The sequence below is a fragment of the Barbatula barbatula genome (genome assembly GCF_947034865.1).
Source record: "Barbatula barbatula genome assembly, chromosome: 8".
NCBI classification, from domain to species: Eukaryota; Metazoa; Chordata; class Actinopteri; order Cypriniformes; family Nemacheilidae; genus Barbatula; species Barbatula barbatula.
The window spans coordinates 4701811-4726663 of record NC_136771.1 but is presented as its reverse complement, the minus strand read 5'-3'; the positions used below and the strand labels follow the sequence as shown (position 1 = coordinate 4726663).

Here is a 24853-nt window from a genome sequence, read left to right as displayed (position 1 = left end):
CGTGGGCGGCTGTGCTTTGCGCAACGTGTGACATCATACGCTAGCAACGTGCGACATCATACGCTAGCAACGTGCTCTGTACGTAGTGCACGTGAACATATAGCAGCGAACAGCATGGAGCGAGCCAAAATATCTGTCATTTGGAGTTATTTTACAACAGCTACGCCAATAAGTTCCACCGCTTTCATTGTTATGGATGGGCAACCGCTGTCCGTCGTTGCGAATAATGGCTTCAGACTCCTTATAAACCACCTGGAGCCGCAGTACGACACGCCGAAGCGTAAATATTTATCTGATATTTATCTCTACCTGAACTGTACCGAAAAGTCTGCAAACACATATCAGAAAAAATTAAAGATGTCAATGCGGTGAGTTTTACAACAGATATCTGGAGCTGAGACGTGTCCCCTGTGTCGCTTTTAAGTTTAACTGCACACTGGTTGGATGAGAATTTTGTGCCACAAGATGCCACGTTAAATGCAACAAACATGTGCAGTTTTACTAAGCTTTTACAAAGCCATAAACATGCTGATGCATTCGCAGACATGAATGCTAAGCCAACGTATTTTTTTAATTAGTAGAAATGTGACAACTCTTACTAATGTGATTGACTAAATTGACTTGCTGCAACGCTTTGTTGTGAATTGCTGTGCGAAATGTTTTGGAATGTAATGACGTAAGCCGAACTTACATAACCTGAAACGTTACTGCTCACAGACCAGGTTGGTATGTTTGGGAACTTAAACTCATGGGTTTTCCCCAATGATTTTAAGATGAAAGCTTCAGTTATATAGTTGATCCAAAGGGAGTGTGGGTACATGTCTGCGTCTCTCTCATCTGATAGGAATTAACAACTCCAAAGATTCATAAAGCCCTGCTGATTCCCCAGAAAGATGAAACTTGTTTCATATTTTTACGGACGGTAAAAAGCAGGACAGGTTCCTGTGGTTTTGAATCTGGATCTTGACTCTGACCAATGAGTTGCTAGTCACGCCACTTGTTAAAATTGGTGACCCGCTTCCATTTTGGATTGGTATCAGACCACTGAAGGGGGCCAGATTTCAGCAACTTGAGTCATTTGGTGTGACGGTCCTGTGGAGTGCTTTCTAGTTGGTTGGTGAGCCGCTTGCTTAAATCGTTCATGGAACACAAGTGCAAGCCAGAAGAGTGAAGCAGGAACTGAAGCGCAGGAGGTGTCTACACATGACATCTCAATTAAATTCTTGACGTGACGTTATCCAGAGGCCATAGAAGAATGAAAGACGCTTCATATATGTGTCATATCACAGCAGATTAGTTTGTGTGACAAAAGAAGAGTGAATAACACACTGTCTGCTGTTGAGGTTGTACAACCTTGTCGAGAGAGCAATTTAGAAAAAATGGAATAAGCCCACATAAGACGTTACTGCTGAACCTTGACCTTAGAATACAGACAAAACATTAGATTAGTACAATATGGAGCGTAAAGTAGACAATCTTAATAGTTATACATCAAGGCTTTTTTCGAATTTTTTTTTTTTAACAGTGCAACTGCAGTGGTTTGGTTTGCCAGCTGTCAAGCTGGTGGCCATTTTGTGTTATTGCACTGAAGCTTCATAAGCATGAAATGGCAGAGTGGGGAGGGGCTCTTAAAGAGACCTTGCTGTAAAACGGACTCAGTCGAAGCTGCAGTGTGCACAGTTTACATCTCTTGTTCTGTGTTGGATTCAAGTTATTTCAGGTGTTTTTGTTCGTTTTAGTGCCTTAGATGTGTCTCTTGACTGTAGGGCAGATTTGCCTTAAAAATACTATAAGATAGAATATTTGAAAAACAATATAACTAAAGCTCAATCATCTGTTAAATATTACATTAATTTGATGGGTGATGCGCTGGTTTGTTTTCAGAGACTGATCTACGAGAGAGATCTACGACCCATGGCTAAATCTGGTCTCAGCTAGTTCTAGCCGGTTTCTGCCAGTCATGTCTATGAGAAGCCAATTGTGCACATAGCACTGGAGTACACACTTGTTTTTAAGCGATTGTTGTTTAAGATTGATTCCCTGATCGTGTTTAATGAACAACAACCTTCTCAGAGTTAATTCTGCTCAGGTTTTTATTTATGTAATTGTTATTTATTTACCTCCTCCTAATGTTTGTGCTTCTTTGGAGTTTATTGAATAGTATATTTAATGCTCGGCCGTCTACATTTCTACTAGGATCTCTTCGTTCTTAGTTTTACAGATACGTTTCTTAGCCATCATTGTCATATGCAATTTTTATTTTAGTATTTTAGGGATCTGTTGTTGTAGATGCAAGATGCCAATAATCATAAGCATTTCATTATACTGATTTAACACTCCACATAAAGCTGATGCAGTCTAAATATTTGCTTAAAACTAGTCTGATAATAAACAACTAAGCTACAAATAATATATTAGTGCTCTCCATGTCCTCAAACATGCATTTGGTCTTGTCCATATTTTCACATTAGATATATCCTTAATGTACTAGCATTATATTGTTGCTCATCAACCTTGCAGTATAAATGTCCATGTGTTTGGCATGAAAAATAGAAGAACTACAGTACAGCACAAGTTCCGCAGAACAATTTATTCCGTCAACTTTGTATGTACACAGTGCATACTCTACAATACATAATGTTTCACAGTGTTACAATTTGTAATTTTCTTATGCGCGCATTGAGCACAAACACTGTGGTTGTCCAGGGCAAAAAGTAAACCTACTAAAGGAATATGACATCATTAATAGAAGCCTATTAATAAGTAATCTAATCCCCCAAAGTTTCATTGGTCAGAACTAGGCCTATGTTTTTTCCCTAAAGGTACCTACATCGTAATTGTTACATCATAATACCAGTGAGGGGGGAATTATATGTCATTATTTAAAAATAACAAAATTGAATGCCCATGACCGAGTGAATTATTAGATTGTTCACAAATGAAGATATTTGAAAGAATGTCAGTAACCAAACAGATCTCAGCCCCCATTTACTGTATGTTGTTGCGTGCAAAATAAATACAGAAAATAATCTATCTACATGTTTTATTTTACATTCAGTTTAAAGAAAGTAGAATAATATACTAAAAACAAGCTGAATTACTGTTTTATTCGAGTAGCGCTGTATATTCTGCAGATGCGAACCTGCTATCAACAGCGCAGGGAAATATAATCCTGTGGGTGGTTAGACACTGAAAATGATCATGCCTTAAAAATGTTATGACATTGAAATTTAATTTCGCATTAGTTCTGTTTCCAGCTTTGAATAGGCTGACCTTCTGAATTCTGTGTGTTAATATGAACTGTCTGTTAGGGGATCATCTAGCATCTCAGTTGACTTTAAATGACAGGATAGTTGTGTGTGAATCCACTTTTTGTGTAAAGATCACTGTGGAATCTCAACATACAGAATGTTCAAAACAGTATTCAACATTTCACTTGGATAAGTTGCTGAAATGTGTTTGTTTGAACTGATTACTATGTACTATTGAAATGCACATATGAATTTTGAATCAGTGTTGATTCCTGCTTCTCAGAATTCCCTCCTTGCCGCTGGTGTTCAGATGATTAAAATTTTACTGCTGCGACCAACAGTCTGACTAGCGGCTAGAGTCTGTCCTCTGCATTGAAAGCTAATGCTATTCAGGAATTAGCGATCCTGTTCACGCTGCTGAATTTGAGATTGGCACAGATTTCTGTTCAGAGCTGTATTAAATCTGTGAACACAACAGCAGACTATATTTGAATTGCTAAAAACTGTTTTGTTATGTTCTGGTCTGGTCCGTGTTTAAAGGAAGTTGTGAATCTCCACAATCAATTCAGTTATAAAATGGTCCATCCTTATTGTGACATGAATTTTGTGGGGTTTCTGTGTGTTCTCACTTCTATGTATTTCCCCCACATATTTCTAAAGACTTTTTCTCATTTAATTCTTGATTTTGTGCGTGCGTAAGTCAGTGTGTAGAACTGCATAGTATATTAAATGGCTGCGCTGTGGTCCACTGGAGTTTACCGTGGTTTGTTTTGTGGCGGTCTTTAAGGTGGTTCTGGGTACTGTAAGCCAGACTACTTTATTGCGTTTTCTCCGTTATATTAACATGCGCTAGTGAGAATGGGTACAGGGATTCACAGTCCATGGTAACCCCCCCCCCCCCCCCCTCAATGTACTATTTATGTGCCCCTGTGAAAGGAGTGCATGTGTTTTCTCATGACTAATAACGTGGTAGGAACAGCTATACAGGGGATCTGTCCAATCAGTTGTAATTACAGAAAAACTAATTTTCACATTTATTGAAGGCGGTGAAGTCACTGTCAGGCTTAGCTAAGTGGACCTCAGATGAAACGTAAGATACTAGAACATGAACATGCTATATTCTGTGATGGGCTGTAGCTCTCCTGGCGACCGTTCACAAGATCAGTAGTATAGAAAATAGATGGATATATAAACTATAAATGTTAGCATGCTCCCCTCTTCATTCTTATAATGGTATGTTCCATGCTCCCAGTAATTTTCCACTGCCTGCTCTGCTGTGCGTGGAGCTACAACACTGCAGTATGTCATTGCTCCAAAGTAAATTTGATATTCGTAAGACCTAGTTTAATAAACTGAGATCCATCGTACATTTAAACAGCTATCAGTTCAGTTTCGAAGCATTTTCCCTTTCATAGTAATATATGAAAAACAATTATATTCAAATGCGACAGTTGTTTACATCGTATCTGTCTACTGGTCATTTTAAGTGTTAAGTATTGAAATACTAAAACTATTGTACAAGCCCTGCAAAAATCCATGGTACATTCCCAGTCCTGCCCCTCCCCCATCGACTCAGGTTAAGTGCTAGGCAGTTGAATATACAAGGCTAGTCAGCCTCGCTAATTCCTCCTCCGAGCAGAAGGTGGCCTCCCCTTGTCGATATCAGGACACAGCCTTTGTTCTTTTTCTGTCCTTTTGTTTGAAGGTGTAGTTTATAATGAACGACAAGTAATAATTTAGCAGTTTACTAAATGTTTGCATTAGCATGAAAGTATTAGCATTTTTTTAAAGATACTCGCTTAGCAAAAGTTTAGCTATCTGGCTTTTTATTAGGATATGCAAAACATATATTTTTTAGAGATTATGATGCTTAATAAATGCTGTTGCAGGGGTATTCATTCCTTTTTGAGTAGATTTGTCTTCCAGCAGATTTTAGGTCCTGCCCTCTTCCAACTCACCTGCCTGTAATTTACAAGTGATCCTGAAGTCCTTGATTAGCTTGCCTGCATGCTTGATTAGAGATAAACCCTGGCTGTGTCCCAATCAGCTCCCGAAAACCTGAATCAGTATATTGGGTACACATGTTCGGGCACTGGCAAGGACCCTGGCTCCCTTCTCATTGAGACACCGTTCACTTATTTTCCTGTGACTGCTTAAGCGCGCCGTTATACCTCACAGCTGGTATTAATCAACACCGGCAAACCCGACATCTCTCTGACTTTCTTTTTTAAATACTGGTTGAAGTACTCTGAAGATACACTTTCATCATTCTGTTACATATCAGTCAACAAATCTGGTCGATTATTAAATTTAACTGTTGTGTTGCCTGTCTGTCTAGAAACGTTTGCTTATAAATAAAATAAAATAGTGTTTGTCTTTTCAAAAGTTACATAGCGTTTCATGAAGTACATTGAGTTGGGTCCAACGATTTTAGTGTGAACGTCTTCAAAATGTGTCACGTGATCGATGCTCCCTGGTTTTGCGGTGCATTGTGGAAATATTTAGAATCGAACATTTCGGTGCACTAGAAGGATTTTGCGAATGAGACAGCACTTAAAATGGCTGACTTCTTGGTCAGTGCCCTGACTGCTGAACAAGGGAGCTGATTGAGACACAGCCAAACATTTGGAAGGATTAAGCACACCTGTGTTGAATATGCTTGTTTAGAGACCAGCTAAGGTATTATAAAATGCACCTGAAAAGTATATAATACAGACAGAAATAGAAAGTACCTATGCAAATTGTGAGTAGTATTTTTTGTTGAAGGTATCAGACACTCATTAATAAGTCAGATAACTATGATTAATTATAATTTGTAAATGAACGTTTAATAATCCCATCGTATTCAATCTTTGTTAATCATAATCAATTCAGCTTTCAGAAGCAGCCTTGCTTACCTGTGGTGTTCGAACTATCATTCTTCTCTATAGTTCTTTAAATCTTTTGATGCGTTCGATAACATTTAGTCATTTAGCAGACACTTTTATCCTTTTTGGGATGGCACTACAAGTCGTTCGTTTGCAGAGCGTAGGGATCCAGTGGGTATATAAATCTGTATTAGCAAGTGAAGATATGGGGGTGCCGAACCAGTGGTGGTCATGTAGGCCAAGAGCGGAGTTTTTAATTTGACATGAGCAACTAAAGGGAGCCAATGTAACTTAATGAAGAGAGGAGTGACATGTGCTTTCTTCGGGTTCATTGAAGACCACTCTTGCCGCTGCATTCTAGATCATCTGTAGAGGTTTGGTTGTGCAAACTGGGATTCCAGCCAGTAGCGCATACTCCTGGAGATTGACTTTACTCTTAAACAAATGTCAAACTGGGGTTCCAGTGTTGAAGGTGATGAGTGCCTATAGGAAACGTAAATAGTCTTGAAAGTCAGCAGGTTGATGGTCAGCTTACACCTGACGCGCAAAACAGAATCTTTGTCAGTTTGTTGTTCACATCAAGGGCCTTCTCAATTCACATTCAGCTGGTCTTGTTGAAGTCACACAACCCTAGTGATAGAACCGTATAAGACAGAAATCAACAGAATTCCACAAGGGTAATGCTAGAGCCTTGGTGTAAGGAACAAGAGAGTTGAACAGGAAGAAACATGCTGGATTGGAACAAGTGCAAACAGGAGACATAAATGGTCAACCTGTGAAACTGAGTAATTTGATTTGTACTTTGATTATCCTTTCTCGTTTTAAACGCATTATTGGTGTGCCTGCAGTTGTTTGGCAGCAGTCGAGCTGGTGGCCATTTTGTGTTATTGCAACACCGAGCTACTGGTATGAAATGGCAGAGTGGGGGGAAGGGCTGTTAAAGAGACCTCGCTGAAACACTGAATCTGTTGAACATGCAGCGTGTGTTGATTACTTTTGTGTCGTGTTTTGATTTGAATCGCTTTGAATCATCCTAGTATTCTTAAATTCAATTGTTTTTGCCTTTATTGCCTGAAATGTGTTGCATTTCATTTACTTGTGCAGCAGTTGTGTGACATTTAAAAAAGAATATTTTATCGCTCAAAAACCCTTAATCAGTTCATCATAAAATTACCCGTGTGGTTTGAAAGGAGATTTGGGATATGTTACACAGTTTTTGGATCCAACAAGTTCAGACTGACATGTGAGAAAAGCCAATAACATGCAACTCTCAGTTAAACCTGTCACAACTGGTTTCAGCCAGTTTTTACCGGTTGTGTTTGAGATTAGTTCTTTGTGCTTTCGATCACAATGGCTGTTTTCAAGATGGATTAATCCTACATAAAATGCGCCGTAATACTGAATTTTGACAATAGACCAGAAAAATACACCGCTGTTGAGGTGTTAAAAAAATTAATTTTCATTGGGAAAGTAATTTAATTGTCAAGTTTCTCAATTTACCTGGATTTAAACTCTCGATATAGTATCAAACTAAAGCTAGAGCAGATTGACATAGAACGGTCAACAGAATGATCAGAATGTGTGGACTCTAAAAGTACTTCTCCAGTAACTATCAGTAAAAATCAGATCTAAAGGGCCTTAATCAGACATGACAAATGTTGTACAAAACCTGCAATGAGATCCTCACACAGTTACTGTTCTTAAAGAGTACATACTACGTGATCATGCAAATTACATTTTATGCAGTTTGTTATGTTGCCGTGTGTGAGAATGAAAGCTGTCTAGCAAGTTGAAAAGCCGAAGGTGAATAAATAACAAAGTTATTAGCTTGGATAAAAGGGAGTCGACTCTGAATCATGCAAATGAGTCGCGCCCTAGCCTATGCGCGAAACGCCACGGATTTACGTCACTACATATAGTCCCGCCTACGTTTTGCTAGAAAAACTCTTCTCCCCCAACACCGTAGCTTGTGAGCCTCTTTCCAGGTAGACCAATCCCAACAGATTAATCTGACCAATCAGATCAGAGTATGCTAGCGTAAAGGAGGGGATTAAACGGATGATTTGAGAGTCAGTCAATAAGAAAAACTGAGTTTTACACCTTGTATGTACGTAAACGTGTTGTTGGACACCACATAAACCAAATAGGACCTTAAAAATCAAGGAATATTCGCTCTTTAACTTAACGTGCCGTATAACCCAGTTGCAGTGTTCCATATCACCTTTAACCATTTATTTCATAACAATTCTGTGTTGATTTCCATCATCATATGAACAGATTGATAGTTCAGTGTCATGGACTATAAATACACAGAACAAGTAATAGTACCTTGAGAATTTAGAGTTAGACGTGACTGTAACAAAAATCGAATTACCAACAGTGATTTTATCGATAACTAAAGCTCCATTTTATTTGTGTTAAATTCTTTCACAAGTTTGTTTTTCAGTTCTGTAGCAAGGGCAAAACTAATTTGTTTTCTTATTGAAGTATTTACATTATTATTTACTTTCTCCCTTATTTAATTTAATTCAGACAACAATCACCAAATCAGCTAAAATGCAGTTTTACTTGCCGTAATGCTGTATATTGGTGCAATGGTGCATCGCTGCATTTGATTAGATGTGCAGGAAACGCCGGCTACTTGTTTATTCAGAGTAGAGCAGGCACATGGGCCTGGAGAGAGACAACTGAACAAAAATCAAGCCATTGGATATTTGGTGCCTGTTTGTATGAGATTGAATGCTGAAAGAACGGTTAGCTAATATGAATTGGCATTTTTGTTGAGCTTGACTGAGATTTCATATTCATATTGAGTTATTTTTTGATAATGGACTGATTTTGATCTGTTGTACTCAGAACTCTCATTACTTACATTCCGACGACCAATGCACTGCGTAGACCAATCTGACTAGCAGTTTGAACATGTTTCCTATTAATTGCTAGTAAGGCGTGTGAATTGGTGAACAATTTCCAGCTGTTGTGCTGAAGGTTGGCCCAGGCCTCGGTTCAGAGAAAAGATATTGCTGTACATATCATCACGCTTTTATTAAATGCATTTGAAATTTGTTAGTTTTGTCAGGAACCAAGTTATTATTTTATTTAAAGGAAGTTTAACGGAAGTTGCATCTCTACACCCCTGTTTGTAGTAATAGTACAATCCCTGGCTATATTTATTCTGTCATTTTGACCGCACAATATGCAGCAGTGGGGGAGGGATGAGCGTTCTGACTCCTGTGAGTTTTTTCTTAGCTAGAACACAAGGAATTCTTTCTTTCCTAAATAATTATTTGTTAAGGAATGTTTTCTTTTCATATCATACATGTTTGGATAATGAATTCAGACTGTATACAAGTTGTTGTAGTGCTAGGGTTTAACTTTGCTTATGTAAATGTGGCCTTGCAGGCATTCAGCACTTTTGTGTTACTCTGAAACCTCTGGTTAGGTATGAAACCCGAGTAGTTAACCTCTGTTAGGAACGGTTAGGAACTAGTTAGGATATCCCCGTTCAGTTCTTCTAATGGTACGCTCTATGCTGTCCGGTAATTTTCCATTGTCTGCTCTGCAGTGTAACTCCACCCTCTTTCTACCAAGTATCACAGCAATGTAACTTTGCTCCATCCATGTTTAATATGTTAAAACCTAGTTTAGTTTGACACAATTCTCCGCTTTCAATCTGCCTCAGAGCATTTAAACACAATTAAATGTAGTTTGGAAAAAATTATGTAATTAATAAATCATCAAATTGATAGATTCAGGTTAAGAAAAACAAACACGTTTTCCCCTGTGGTTGTGTGTATAGTGCTTATTATACAGTATCAAGTTCATGTGTTGTCAATTTATAATTTATTAGAGTTAAGGGCACCCCTCTGAAATCAATGGTATAGTCCTAGCCCAGCCCCTCCCCCACCACGTTCCAGTTTTAGTGCTAAGCAGTTGATCGCACCAGAGGCTTGCAAATCTCTCCTCCAAGCAGAAGGTGGCCTGCGTTTGAGGATAGCAGTGTAAGGTCACAGCTCTCTCTCTCTCTCTCTCTCTCTCTCCTTTCTTTATTTGTTCTTTTGTATTGCATCCATTTTTTGGAAATGTGGTTTATTTTTTATGTAGTAAAGGAAATGTAAAACCAAAGTCAATTTAGCGGGAAAGTGCGGGACAATAGTGCGTCTTTAGCTACGTAACGTGATATTGCCGAATGCCTAACATTTGTGCTAAAATGCATTTAAGCGATTACTTTAGGCTCGAACAAGGTGGACAGAGGCCCAACCCGCCTCTAACTCACTAATTTACAAGTGATTCTCAGGACTGTGATTGGCTGGTTCAGGTGTGCTTGACTTAACCTGAAGCTAGCAGGATTAAGCTATTGTCTTGTGTTAGCACTGACATGCTTTGGCCTTCCTTTACTTCTTTCATGTAGTGTTTTCTGAACCAAAAGATGTTGAAAATGAAATTTTTCATTTGTCATTTTCTTTCTAAATAAATGGTCAGAGAATGTCTATTGTCACTTGTTGAGAAGCGGATTGAGGCCGTGTGCGTCTTCCAGAGGTAGCCTAAGTAGATAAATAGAGCACACCACAATGAAGGGAAGACGGAAGACGGATGATCGGTTAGTTCAGAGGAACCACAGGAGAAGCCCACACCTGATGTGACAATCGACGATGGATCGGGAGTCAAAACTACGGATGTTCAAAGTAAATAATCCAAGCCAATAAAGACCATGTGTGGTTTTACAGCTGGATTGGACTTTGATACAAGGAATCAGGGAGAGTTGGATACTGGCATCAATGTTCAGTAGTTGGAGACTAAGGACAACACAAAATCAAGGCGCTTTATTGGTCCTTTATGTTGAATTTACATAAATGGTTCCACTGCAGTTGTTTGGCTTGTCAGCAGTTGAGCTGGTGGCCATTTTGTGTTATTGCAGTGCAGATCTGACGGTATGAAATGGCCGAAGGGGGGAGGGGCTCTTAAAGAGACCTCGCAGTGAAAGTGTGCACACTTCTGTCACTTCTGCAGTGATTCTATTGTTTTTGGGGGTTTGTATGTAATTTCATTACACAAACAACTGACAAGGTTAAAATAGAAAATCCAACATAGATTCCTTTTAAAGTTAACTTGATAGCTTGATCCAGTAGTTACTTTCAGAATGCGTTACAAGCTTTTTTTTGAAAAATATTTCAGACACTTAAAACGCGTAATCCACAGTTTAACCGGTTCCAGCTGGTTTAAGCTAATCGTGTATGTGAGTAGTACATACTATAGCAGTGCAACAGCAAAGCTGTTTTAATAAACCATTGTTGTGTTGGAAACCAAGATGGATTTGGGTTATGCTTTATTTGCTTATTTGACAAACGGACATAGACATTTACTTGACCTACACATTTTTTATTTTATGTTCGTGGTTAGAACAAGAAAGGATCTGAGCGTGTCTATATGCAGGTTATGGAATCTGCTTATGGAAATCAGGATAATATAAAGCTAGTGAAGAGTGTAATGTGTAACTTTAATTTAGTGCAAAGCAGTGGAGAGAAATGGGTGAAATACTACAGTTTAGCAATAGATCAAATTTTAACACTTCCAACCCAGGATACGGATTTTGATTGCCCTCGCCGTAGCTGCTATTTTATGCCGGTTCTATTTTATTAACATATGATCATTATTTTAACAAGACACAATGCTCACTCCCTATGAGATTTTTTTTTAATTTAAATTAAAACTGTTTGCTCTAGGACCTTCCATAGTCATTAGAATGATTGAACGCAACATTAAAAAACAATGGATTCCTAACAATATAAAATACTTCAGTTAAATGAATACCCAAGTTAGCTTTGCCGCAGTTTTTCTCATATTTGTTCAATCAGCAATGGTTTAGCCATGCAGCATCATTCAGGCACTCTTCACAACTACCTTCAAGCACTCAGGCAAGGTGCGGAAGTGTTTTTTAATTAAAATTTAAGTTGAAATGTCGAAAATGTAATGTATGCTAATCGAAGTCGTTAAGTACGCAACGAAAAAGAGATCCTGTGTTGCAAAGATTGCAGTGGACGTCTTACAGAACGTTTGCACGGATGTAGTGTTCTGCTTGTGATTGATGGGGCAGACACGTATAACTGCACAGAATACTGGAATGGGAACGGTTCGCTTTCATATATGAAACTACTGTACGTGTACCTTTCCTCTTGTATTTTGGCGATTTATTACATCTTAAGGCTAATTTTATAGTGTGCTCCGCTAAATGAGGGTTGTAATATCAATGTAGTTTTAAAAACAGATCAGAGTAGAATATTTCGGTATTACATTTGTGTTTTAACTTCTATATTTCATTTATAAAAAGCCAAACAGCCAATCAGAGCAATATGTCTCTGGTTCCACACACTGAATTGACTGAAAATGGTGCAGAACACACCGCAAAAAGCAGGCTGACCAATGCCCAAAAGCAGTTAGATGCTGGCCGATGGTCAACTTTTGTCTTGAAGTGTTTCAGACTTGAGGTCTAAAGGCTGTTCTGGTCACTGAGGACTCGTTTTGTCTGCTTTTTTGTTTGTACGCTTCAATATGATAGTGGTAAGCAAATACACAGAGACAGTCTGTTGGCATAAACAGACCTTGAGTCCTTGGACATTGGTGGGAATTTTGGTTGGCTGCAACATGCAAATGACTGCCAACGCAGCATAAAGATATTTGACCAGTGAAGACCATAAAATAATGAGAGCATGCACATCGTTTTTTTTGCTGCTGCGTTTTTCTTATTGGCTGCACTAAAAAGCAAACAAATGCAGCAACACAATGATCCATATAAGATGAATCACTGACAAACATTCTTTAATTCACAAGACTGTATTTGAACATTCACTGAATTCGTGTTTTAGTGATGTTAAACTAACCATATGACTCGATATGAGAGAATTATTCCGATGTTGAACTGGAATTCTCCATGAAGCTGCTTCAGGCATTTCTGTGACATGAAATATTAATAAATTGTAGATTTATCGTCTGTCGTCTTTCCACATTTAAACTAGCATTAGGGTGTGAATTCGGATGGGACTTGCTTTATTGTCTTGAGATGTAGCGGCATGTTGTTTTGGTGTTGTTCTCCCCTTTTCCCACTTTTATTGACGTGCACATGAAATTACAGAAAAGGAAGGGAGAAGGATGAATGGGATTGGGAAGTGTCCCAGGTACCTGCATGAGCGATACAGCGAAATGTGTCTAGCGGTTAATGCACATGCAACCAGACAGAATGTTGAAGGTCATCTATTCTGTCTTTTAGAGGTCTTGTTATTTGTTCCTTGTGACTTAATGCATTTAGCGATGCATTTAAATCATAACTTTGTGGTGAGTTATTAGTTTACTTCGCATATTCACACACCGTGAATATCATACAGTAGACAACACATATTGGAGTTAAACGTGTATGTAGATGACCTTAAACTCTGTTACAAAGTGGTGTTTGTGCAATAGCACAGGTACTTCCACAGCGGTGGGGTTGTGCTATACAAGTTATTCTTTAAAATCATGAATGTTTGAAAGAACAAAAACATTTTTTAATAGCAGTTGGAAGAATGAAGTACAGATTTTCCTTTGCTCCATCTTGTGTTGACATGTGGTGGTGCATGTGAGTCACACCCTGTTTTTGTTCAAATGGTACAGTCTGCATCGCAGTAATTTTCCACCCTGCCTGTAATGCAGCAGTGTTTTTCTTTTCAGCACATGATAGTTTTCCTCTTTTACTACATTATTGTGATTCTTCTGTGTTCTCTTTTTTATTTTGTATGTTTCTGAAGATCATTTATGAATTATTTCATGTTTTGGAACACTTTTGTGCAATTGCAATTTTTAGCAGCTCCACAGTTTGATTGTGGGTTAAAATGCAATTTTTTTGTAAATAACACAGTTTTATTGGTTATAACACTTCAGTTGTTTAGTAGCTACACGTTTTTTTTGTCTAGTTACAGCTACGGTTTAACAAAGAATGTGCTCCACCTCTCCACGTGAGCACCCCTCCTCCTCCCGTTCTCTCTGTCTCTCTCTCTTTCTATGAGGAGTGTGCTTTTGAGCTAGGGCTCGCGTTTTTGCGCTCGCTTCTATTGAAGGCCTACTTCTGAAGAGTACACATCATTATTGAGCTGTTTATTTTTTGAAGACTTTGATATTTTTTGCTGTTTACCTTAATGTAAATGGACTTGTGTTGGTTTTTTGAAGAGGGTGCGTCAAAATTCGATTTACCCTTTTTGATAACTTGCCTTTTAAGGACTTTTCGTGTTTTCACACATTAGCTGAAGTAACTGTGTAGTATAGCAAATTACTTTTTAAGATTACATTTTTTTTCCAAATTTTTACTTTTACGTTTTCTCTAGTGGCTGATGTGAGAGCTGTTTGACTGGAATCGTCAGTCTTGTTGTCGATAACTAGCGACTTCGGGTTTTCCAAGATTTTTGTTATGGGAGGAGTTTGTATCAGAAAGGGTAGATTAAAGCAATAGTCAATATTGTCTTGGAATATTAGTGATATCGTTTAATTATCTTAGTTGTTCTGTTTTAGCAGTTGCCAAATAATGAACCGAACCGTAGCTATTGCGCAGATACGATAAAAATTGTCTGGTGTATATTAATCGAACAGTTCTTTTCGAATAGTGAGATGTGATGTCTTGGCTTGGTTATTTTCATGATGAAACCCAGAGCGTGCTTGGAATTATGGGAAATGGTGTGAGATCACAGTATCTGTACTGTGCACTACAGCTCTGGCAACCATTTTGACTCTGTGCAGCTAGCGGCAACCTCAGCATCTGTGCATGCAGTCAGGGTGGGGGAGGGGGTGCCCTGCGGCTGTGCGCAATGATCAACAAGAGACTAGCAGCCATTTTTGTAGAATGAACGCCCTTTGTGTGCACACTTGACCGAGGACATTGAGGCATGCAAAGGCAAATTCTTTCACTCTTTAGGTTTTCACACACATTTGTTGTGTGTTGATCAAATTGAAACGGTGTGTTAAAATATGAATTTAATTTCATGAATGTTCCTTTCTTTTTAACGAAGTTTGTTTCGTTTGGCGTCGGTCTTTGCGTCAGTAGTGAATCAAAGATTTCAGGTTTTCTAATGAATGCGGAAAATGCATCATTGCATGCTCCACTTCTCCTCGTCTCTCCCATGTGCAGTCAGGTTACACCTGGTGAAACAGCTTGGAAAATAGTTTTGATGTCTCGGGGGAATAGTTAAAACTGTACAACTTGCAACCCGTTTGGGTAGAAAGGCAGTGGTTGTCATGGATACAAGGCCTTGTGGGATGAGCTGCTGTTGACAGCAGGTATAGGTGTTGCGCGTTGTCCAAAAGGACCTGAGTTTGTTTTATATAAGAGAGGAGTCCCGTCATTGACACCTGCTAAGATGAAGATTGCAAATGTTGCAGCGCATCAGAAATGCAACGGACTGTTGTGTTACGCATGCCGGTCATTGAAGCTGGTTTTGTGTAGACAAAAGAAAAGTATGGTAACTTGAGTAATTGTGACCAAATTATAACGAACATCTGTACTGAATATTGCGTGCTGTGTGTTTGACTAGATTTAAATTGATAGATTATGTGCCAAATAATTTTTATCTTATATTGTGTATATGTATCGTGTGCGAAATCAAATTTTGTGCTTTAATATATTTTCTTTGTTTTTTAGGATCCTCAAACAACTTGCTGCCAAATCCATGAACAGAACAATACGACACATCACAGAAACCTGGTAAGACTTACTAATATCTTTATGATATGATTTATTGTTTTCATCTTGACACTGTAACGGGAATTTGAGCTCTTTAAGTACGATAGTAGCTTTGAAAGCCTGCATTATATAATGCACTCTTGTCGCTAGCAGAGCCTGTAGTCTGCTGCGTTTATTGGCTGAGAATTGCAACCAATCACAGTGAAGGGGGAGGACACGATGTCAGGTCTCCCTCCCGGTGTTCTGAAATCAGATGCACTGCTGACTCTTACCAACTCGCTAGTTATGTCAGCTGAACTGGGGAAGGTTTTGGGTTTTTATCAGGTTTAACACTTTTGATTCCTGGTGGTTTGTGGACTTTGGCACATAGGTATTAACTCAGATTGATATTGATCAACGGGTGCTGGCAGTTATAAGACTGAACTGCTTTTCTAAACAGAAAATCTTGACAAGCGGTTAACATGTTAAAATGTGACCAGTGTTACGGTTTTGTTACAGTTAGAGGATGGTTTTGTGATCGAGCCGTAAAGAAACTTCTGGAACAGGAAATGGGTTTTGAGATGACACAGTGACACCTAGTGGTTGGTCTTGAGAAAAAAAACCTTTTGTACTTTGATTCAAGTCAAAATAATTGCATGTTTTGAGTATTGGGAGTTGAAATCATCTGAATCTGTTAAAAAAATGTAACGCTTGTTTTTTTTCTTCCTCAGGTAAAAATGGAAGTAGCCGTACCAGAGGAGCCTCAGAAGAAAATCTTCCGTGCGCGCAAAACGATGAAGATGAGCGATCGGCAACAGCTGGAAGCCTTGCACAGCACCTTGGCTCCGCCCAGCTCCGCCTCTTATACATCTTCCACCTCACCCCCCCTGGTGAACGGCACGCACGAGAAGGAGAAAGTAAAGGAGAACGACTTGAATCATAAAGAGACGGACTTGCTGTCACCTGCCCCTCATTCACCTGACTCTTCCCCATCTCTTTCTGTGTCTATTTCTCCGTCTTCTGCTCCGCCCGATGTGCAGTCTACCTCACTTTCTCCTCCAGTCAAGAACGGTCCAGAGAAGAAGAGGTATGAAAAAACTAAGGAAGTGAAAGGGGAGAACGAGAGCAAAGAGGATGTTAAAGTGGACAATAAAGAGGTGAGTCTGAGATGTACGTGAAGAAATGTTACGATAAACGTCTTATTTTCGTAAGCTTACTTAGTTTAGTTTTTTCTTCACACAGCCTTTTAAATCAAAGCATTCCAGTTCTTGCGCAAAGCCGCTAAAAAAGGAAGATCTCAACGACAAAGATACGGAGAAGATGCGTGGTGAGGACATGACTGCTATGGATGTGGATGACGCTCTAGTGACCACAGCCTCTTTTGGTGACGGTTCAGAAGAGAAAAAGGACACGAGCAATAAAAGTATCTCCTCTTCTCTCTCTGCTTCTCCTTCTTCCGGGTTAGACTGCGATCCAGACCTCAAAGAGGGATTTCTGTGTCTGAGCGAAGAGGATGACATCCAGGCAGAGAAGGATGACAAGAGCCACAAAAATGTGGAGAAGATGAATGTTAATGCGGTGAAGGAGGAACAGAAAGACGAGAAGGGCATTTCTAAGAAGGCCGGAGGTGAAAACGAAATTACAATATTAGTTATTTTGACTTAAAGTCCTCAATGTGTTGCTTTATTTAGATTTAGCTGTGTCATTAGAACAGTTAAGACTGTCACAGACATCGCCTTAAAACCTAAACATTTGCGTCGCTTTTGCTCGACAGCAGACAACAGCACTTCTGTTGGTATCAAGAGATCACTATCAGAGGAGAAAGAGGAAAATGACAAAGAAATCAAGACTGAACGAGATGGCAAGCGAGCGAGGCTGGACGGCGAGGAGCTGGAGGCTCAACTAGAGCTCAAAATTACAGCCAATGGCGGGAGCCGACATAAACTGGAGAAGGTGCGTTATTTATCCAGTTTCAATTGTCGATTACCACAGTCATTATGTATAAATGAGCTGGACACCTGTTTATCCTCTTCCCATCAGATGGTACAGCAGTTGGTAGAGGAACGATTACGGGTGCTGCAGTTGACAGTGTTTGACCGAAGCATAAAAGAGCTGAAGGAGAAAGTGGAGAAGATTGACTCTGCAAACAAACAGCAGAATGCTTTGCAACATATAAACACACTACAGGTGAGTTCTGAATGCAAAAGAATCACTTGTTTTTGCCAATGCTATACTGTACACGTATGAAAGCCCCTCTGGTCATCAGTTTGAAAATCACATCGGTCTAGAGTTAATGTTCACTTTTTGATTTAGGCAAAGATTGCCCGGCTAGCTAAAAAGTTTGGTGCTGCTAACCAGGCCTCGGAGAACTCGAAGAGAACTCAAGAGGTAAGACCGCGCACCACTTCTAATGGATGATTTGGTTTATAATGTGTGACTTTAAAACTTCATTTTTCTTTTCGTTTATCAGGCTTATTCTGCCATTGCTCAGGCCGCCAATGCAGCCAACACGAACCAGATTACACTGCAACGGTAAGCATTGCGGTATTTTATAAACACCATGAATTTAAACTGTAGTAACGTGGTTACGTTTGGAAGCATGGACATTACACCATCAAATGTGAATATGTAGTATTTATGTTTCACACTGCTTTCCATTACCTCTAAGGGGCCATTCACACAGTTGGCGCTTTTCCGTTCCAATGCATTAAAATGCTTTTATCCAAAGCAACTTACATTGCATTGTACTATACATTTGTTTCTGACTATGTGCGATCCCCAGGGAGGACCGTTATACAGGCATGAGCGCTGTATTTTTAGGACGCTGTGTCAAATTAAAAGGATTTCAACTTTTTCACGCAGCGCTGCTCATCAATTTCAGTTCCAAACCAGTGGCCCGAACAAAAGAATTTGGTCACGGGGCAACTGTTGCGAGCTTCTGTTCACAGTAGCAAGTTGTCATGACATGGCAGCTTTGCGGAGACCCCTCCAGACCTTCGCGTTCTACGCTACGCTTTTTTACAAACCATTCCAGTGCTGGGTCTCGCATTTTTAAACATAAAAAAGACACATTCTGTGTGAATGGCCCTTACTCTTTGATGAAATGTTTGTAGAGTAGGCAAATCTGTAACCTTTTGCCTCTATTTCACCATCTCTGTTTAAGACTAAATGTTACTTTACCTTTCTGTATGCGAGTTAATCAATTGATGCCAAATCAACAGCTCAACTTCAAAATATTTTATTATAAACTGTTGCGAATCTTTATATTGCTCGAATTACTATTTTTAATTCGCCTCCACCATTTCTTTTATTTTTAACAGTACTGTTAAAACCACGTTGGATCCTAAACTTTCCGGTGCAGCCACAGGTGAGCTTTTTAAACTACTTACTAATTTTTAAACTACTTTCTAATTACTAGGGTTTTATTTTTATCAGTTGAAGTAACAACTGTGTTTTCTCCCCCAGCTATCCCAGCACAACCCAAACCTCTGTCCACTCCAACTACGCCAACCTCCTCCGCACTGGCCTCGTCTACGCCCATTTTACAGATCATCTCCACGACGACGAGCTCTACTCCCTCCTCCACCTCTCTGACGGGCCAGTCTCAGCCAGGAACTCTTTTATTAAAGACGGGTCCCAACACAGGGGTCATGACTACCACCTCAACATCAGGTGGCCAGTCTGTGTCCATTCAGCCGCTTTTAATTCAGCTGCCTTTAGCTATGGCAAACGGGCAGGGCGGTGCATTAGTCAATGCTGGCGGCGGTGTAGGTTTAATACCGGTGTCATCGCTGTCTACGGTTAACAGTTTGAATAAGGCAAAGACGACTACACCTGCTACTACTTTCATTCTTCAGAAGGCATCGGGCACAGTCGCTTCGTCTTGCTCCGTACTGTCGACGGTGTCCACTCCGGTGATGTCATTGGCGAGAGCCGTGTATCCAGGTGGCACAGGGACTGTTAGTTCACCCAGCACTGGGATATCTGTGACATCAGCCCGAACGCCTATACAGTGTGCTGCTGTTGTGGGAGTGTCTACTGCCGTGTCTTCTCCAGGGACGACCGGACCAGCGGCAACAGGTTCAGCAGCGGCTGCCGTGGGTCCACCACCAGCCTCTGCTTTGGCCTCAAAGACTGGTATGACTCGTGTATTGATAATGACTGTAATTATTGATATTCCCTAGTTGTACATTTAAGAGGCCTTTTAGAGGTCAAATTCTGAGAACATTCCTTGTTAGCTGGGGTTATCCTGTTAAATGAATAAACACTGTAATTGCTTCGTAACCTTAATTGTCGTCTCTTGTTTTTAACAGATAACCAGGCCTCCACCAAAACAACATCTCAGGTAAACATGTCTTATTGTAAACAACAAGATGATAAAAATTTTACCTGCCAACATTTAATTATTAAAATGATCTTCATAGGTTGATACATTTTGTTAAACAACTCTTTCTCTATTTACAGCCTGCCCGTCCCAAAGGTTCTGTAATAGACCTGACTGAAGATGATGATGATGTTCAAGGTAAAAAATATCACCATACCCCTCGTCTTGTTAGAATTTCCCTGCACAAACCAGATTATTATTTCCAAATTAACTTCCTAAATTGGATTACCTCAATTTTAACCTGAGCTTCTCCCCTCTCCCTTTGTTTTTTGCTAATTTTGATTGATGTTTTCTCTCTACGGATGTTTTACAGTTACCGGAGTGCAGAAAGCCACAATTTCTCCTATCACTACCCAGCGTCCATCATCTTTAGTCAGCTCAACCCCTAACGCTGGTGTTCGAACAGCACAGCGCACCTCTGTGGTGAGTGTGCATGATAAATTTGTTCTATTTTCACTTAGGCAGTTGTTTATATTTACTTTTGTTGTGTTCTTTATGTAGTTCTCATGTATGTAAATATGTTTATTTGGATCCTTTTTCCAGGACTCTCCATCGCTATCCCGTCCAAACTCTTCCACCTCACTTCCTCCACTACCCTTAGCACCATCTCCACCCGCACGTCTCCCACCAGAAGCCACGCTCACCTCCCCTCCACAGCAGCCTCAGCTTAAACTAGCCCGTGTCCAGAGCCAAAACGGCATCGTGCTCTCCTGGTGCGTCGCTGAAACGGACCGCAACTGCGCCGCCGTGGATACCTATCACCTGTACGCCTATCACCAGGACAACCAAGGAGCAGCAGCGGCCACTGGCCCTTCGGCTCAGTTGCTGTGGAAGAAGATTGGAGAAGTGAAAGCACTGCCTTTACCCATGGCGTGCACCTTAACCCAGTTTGTGTCGGGGTCAACATATTATTTTGCCGTCAGGGCGAAAGATGTGTACGGTCGCTTCGGGCCGTTCTGCGAACCGCAGTGCACTGATGTCATTAATCCAGCTTCATCCTAAACTTTTTCTGTGTCGGATGTGGTGTAGTCCGAAGGACACTTGATGGCGGATTTGTAATTGTTACAGAATTAACTTCGCAGACCACTGGCTTAGTCTGGCCCTTCGTGTTGTTAGAAATGGTAGGGAATTCAAATAGGTTGTCTAATGCAAACGGAACTACAGATACTTATATACGCATACAGACACGCACATACTATTTGTTTCGATTTTATTTTGCAATGAGGAGGGAATTTGAGGACTTCTATTGTGCTTGAAATTGTATTTTCCTTGTGCAAAATGTACAGAGCTAAGTATTTCTCTTTTTTTAAGGTGATTATTTTTTTTTTTAATAAAACAATTTTCAATACATTGCACAGATGTTCCATGGCACGACCCCGGCCGTTAGTTACAGGATGAGAAAGTTAAGGTGTTCAAGGTTTTGTAATGCTTTTGTCTGGTACCCAGACACTCCAAAAATGACACTCAATAAAAGTATTGATATATTTAAACATGGCTACAGTGTGAATTAATGAATGACACATCTGAGCATGTCAATAAATTTAAATACAGAGCACCTCTGGGACCGAGCAGTTTGAGAAAGTGGACAAAATAGAACCCACTTGAGAAGCACTAATTCACGTTTTATAGCACCACCTTGTGGCCGTCTTTCACAAACTGGACGGGTTCAAGCTCAAACCGGTTTTGGGAGGGTCTGTAACACTTCCAATTGGAGAACCCTTAACGGCCTACAAAACCCTTTGACATCCATTCAAAAAACTAGCATTCGGTTTCCTTTCCTGTGTTCTGTTGAAGCCATGGCGTTAGCCGTTACCTTTCCTTTTAAAAGCGCTTTGTTTACTCTTAGTTTTGTGTGTATGTTGCAGCCCGGTATACGCAACAATTGAACATATTATAAAACATATTTTTTTGGCATTACTAAACACGTATTTATACCGATTTCATCAGAAATCTTCAAAAAGAGTGCGTCGAGTGGTGCAGTGGACCGTGCGCAGACATGTTGTGCAGCAGCACGAGTTCGAGTCCCTCTCTCATCCCATAATTTACTGTCTCTTCACTTTCATATCTATATAAAGATGCAAAAGGCCAAAGAAAAATCTTTAAAAAGAACATAAAGATCAGTTACTATAGTTGCAACTCTTGCCTCATCGGAGCAAGAAGAGCTTCTCTAGGCCTTCTATATCGGGTTCCCGCCATTTTGTAGTGTTGTCCAAACAACTCATTCCCTACATTTGTTAACTACTCTTCACCCACAATGCATTCTGATTTTGAGTGTACACTCGCTCAGTCATATTTCCCAGGATGCAACGCGAATCAACCGTCTAATCGGCAGGAGTGACCGTTAATGCCACGAATACGTTTATACACTTACATGTTTGTTCTTGTTCAGAGTTATTTTCTACTTTTTGAGAATGAACAGATTTAAATAATGTTATATATAGTAGTGTTTTAGTAAAAAAATATATTAAGCAAGTTTATTAAAAGTAATAAATGTGAAAGTTAATAAACGTGGCAAACATTTATTTTGTTCTCTTTATTAAAAACTAATACAATAAACGTGACAAATAATGTAAACTGATCTTGACCATTTTACAAAACAGTCCATAAAGCCACATGTGTGTAAAAGCGTTATGACAAATGTCCGCGGCAGCACTGTCAAACGCAGCAGGATATATTACATCAGCGTCCAAAATTGTTCATTCATTTTCATTCACTTCTTGCCCATATAGTGGGCCATTCATTTCGCATTCGCTATATAGGGAATAGTGTTTAAGTAACCAAGTGAGCGAATTCAGTAAGGTTTACAAACTGAACACAGCCCTGGTGTAGACACAGATTTTTTTTTAATGATGTACTTCAAGGAACACATTGATTTTGAGAACCAAAAATTTCCCGCAAAATTTTTGTTGTATGTACAACTTGTTATATAATTGACCTTCATTAGTTTTATTGAATCTTCAGTATGTACATTTAATAAGATAACATTGAAAAATAAAAGTATATTTTAACCTAAAATTATAAATAAGAAACCTAAGAAAGAAGGTTTTTCAAAAACCTGTTGATACCGATCACATGCAGCTCTATTGATAGACATCACCATGGCTTTACAATGCGTATTGTCTTTGTATAAATTGTCTTGCTACAATTAAGGTGACAGCTTCTGATGTGTGATCACATCTGTTGATGCACATTTCATTCAATGTCAAACGGTAACATGCAAATGTTAGCGCTTGAACCGAAGACACAAAGCACATTTCTCATGGTTTTAGTTGTATTGTCCCCTAGACATTCAGAGAACTGATATAACTTGGATTGCTTGTGAAATTGCAAACTCAGTAACTATATGACATCTGTCATGAAGTGGGATCAAATTGGCAGAAAAATTTACAAAGTTTGTGAAATGTGCTTGAAGACAAGTTAAAAAATCTGACTGACAAGGCCAAATGGCAAGATAGGTCAGAGCATCTTAGGAACAGAGACCTCAACATTTCTGCTAATTCTAAAAGATTGCATATTTTGAACGTGCCAAGATAACAGTGAAAACTGTTTATTTTATCACAAAATGTCCACATTTACATGTTATTATATTGTATACTATTATTATAAAATGTGAGTGGGGAAATACTACATTATTCAAATATAAAAAATAATCACTTGCAGATTTGAATTGGATGGTGAGAGAAAAATGGTGTTTCTTTCTCATTTACCGCACCTTTACTCAGTCCAAACAACAAATCACAATGAAGATGCAAACATCACGCACCACCATGTATGGAAGGTCATATAATGTTTCCGGGTCCCAAACATTCTGGAAAGTGATGCGAATGCATACCCTTTATAGCCCCCTTGAGCGCCAGGACACGTAGTCTATGCAACAGTAGTCTATGCAAGCAGCAGTTTTTTAGTTTCTTAACTATCCAGTCCAAGAAGAAGTTTTTGGAACACTTCAAAAGAGTTTCTGTGTGTCTTGGGATATCTCAGATCCGGCGAGTAAGTGAGATCCAAAAGATAGCAGCAAGCTCTGCTGAGATTGGCAAGATTTTTGAGCACAGTGATGCTCTCAGGGGTGGCCAGGGACATGTCTACAGAGGCACGGGCCTCCCTAGGTCTCCGTGTAGAACCGCCACTGGGGAGAAGTGATGGCAGAATCCGGCAGCAGAAGTCAAAATCCGAGCAAGAAGCTCTGGGAGTGTCAAGACTGCTGGGAACGGGGAATCCGGAGGTGGGGTAGAGAAGTGTATGGTTAGTAATCCGGAGAGCCAACAGAAGGGTAGTCCTTAGAAGGTGCATCTAATCCTCCACTTGAGTGTGGGCATGCAAAAGCCACCGGTCGAGCGTACTTTTGCTCAACAGGGAACAGGTGCAACTCTCCACTGGACCGACAGGTAGAAAGGCCTCGGATAATGCACAAGACCGAAAGGGCAGGAAAACTTGGAAGTCCCCTTTGACCGACAGAAGCACACAGGAGACGATCTCCAACAAGAGTAACCAACTCCTTAGAAAGCTGGGAACCAGGTAGACAGGGAAATCTGACCAATAAGCCAGATGAACAAGATCCATGAAGAATGTCCGACGCTGCATGCAGGCACCACGTGGCAAACACATCTCTAGGGCCTAGACAAGAACGGGTGATTAACCCGGTTGCCCAAGAGCCATAACGACCAGTTGGCCA

At 39.8% G+C, this 24853-nt stretch overlaps 1 protein-coding gene across 29 annotated transcripts in view; it reads left to right on the top strand.

Moving 5' to 3' along the window:
- atf7ip (activating transcription factor 7 interacting protein) overlaps window positions 1-22702 on the top strand; it is a 32984-nt gene extending 10282 nt beyond the window's left edge. For 4 of the 29 annotated variants that reach the window (XM_079462054.1, XM_079462056.1, XM_079462082.1 and 1 more), the window contains 13 exons: window positions 15777-15839; window positions 16529-16954; window positions 17040-17424; window positions 17572-17750; window positions 17838-17984; window positions 18111-18185; window positions 18268-18329; window positions 19118-19164; window positions 19263-19934; window positions 20111-20142; window positions 20262-20319; window positions 20495-20604; window positions 20725-22702. In XM_079462054.1, the coding sequence (XP_079318180.1) occupies window positions 15777-15839; window positions 16529-16954; window positions 17040-17424; window positions 17572-17750; window positions 17838-17984; window positions 18111-18185; window positions 18268-18329; window positions 19118-19164; window positions 19263-19934; window positions 20111-20142; window positions 20262-20319; window positions 20495-20604; window positions 20725-21183 (2715 nt within the window). In that variant the 3' untranslated portion in view covers window positions 21184-22702. Of the gene's footprint in view, window positions 1-5964; window positions 5995-10026; window positions 10125-15351; window positions 15598-15776; window positions 15840-16069; window positions 16400-16528; window positions 16955-17039; window positions 17425-17571; window positions 17751-17837; window positions 17985-18110; window positions 18186-18267; window positions 18330-19117; window positions 19165-19262; window positions 19935-20110; window positions 20143-20261; window positions 20320-20494; window positions 20605-20724 lie in introns of those variants that run through there. The other 25 variants (XM_079462076.1, XM_079462064.1, XM_079462066.1 and 22 more) reach the window with 18 other exon arrangements.
- The last annotated feature ends 2151 nt before the right edge of the window (window positions 22703-24853 follow it).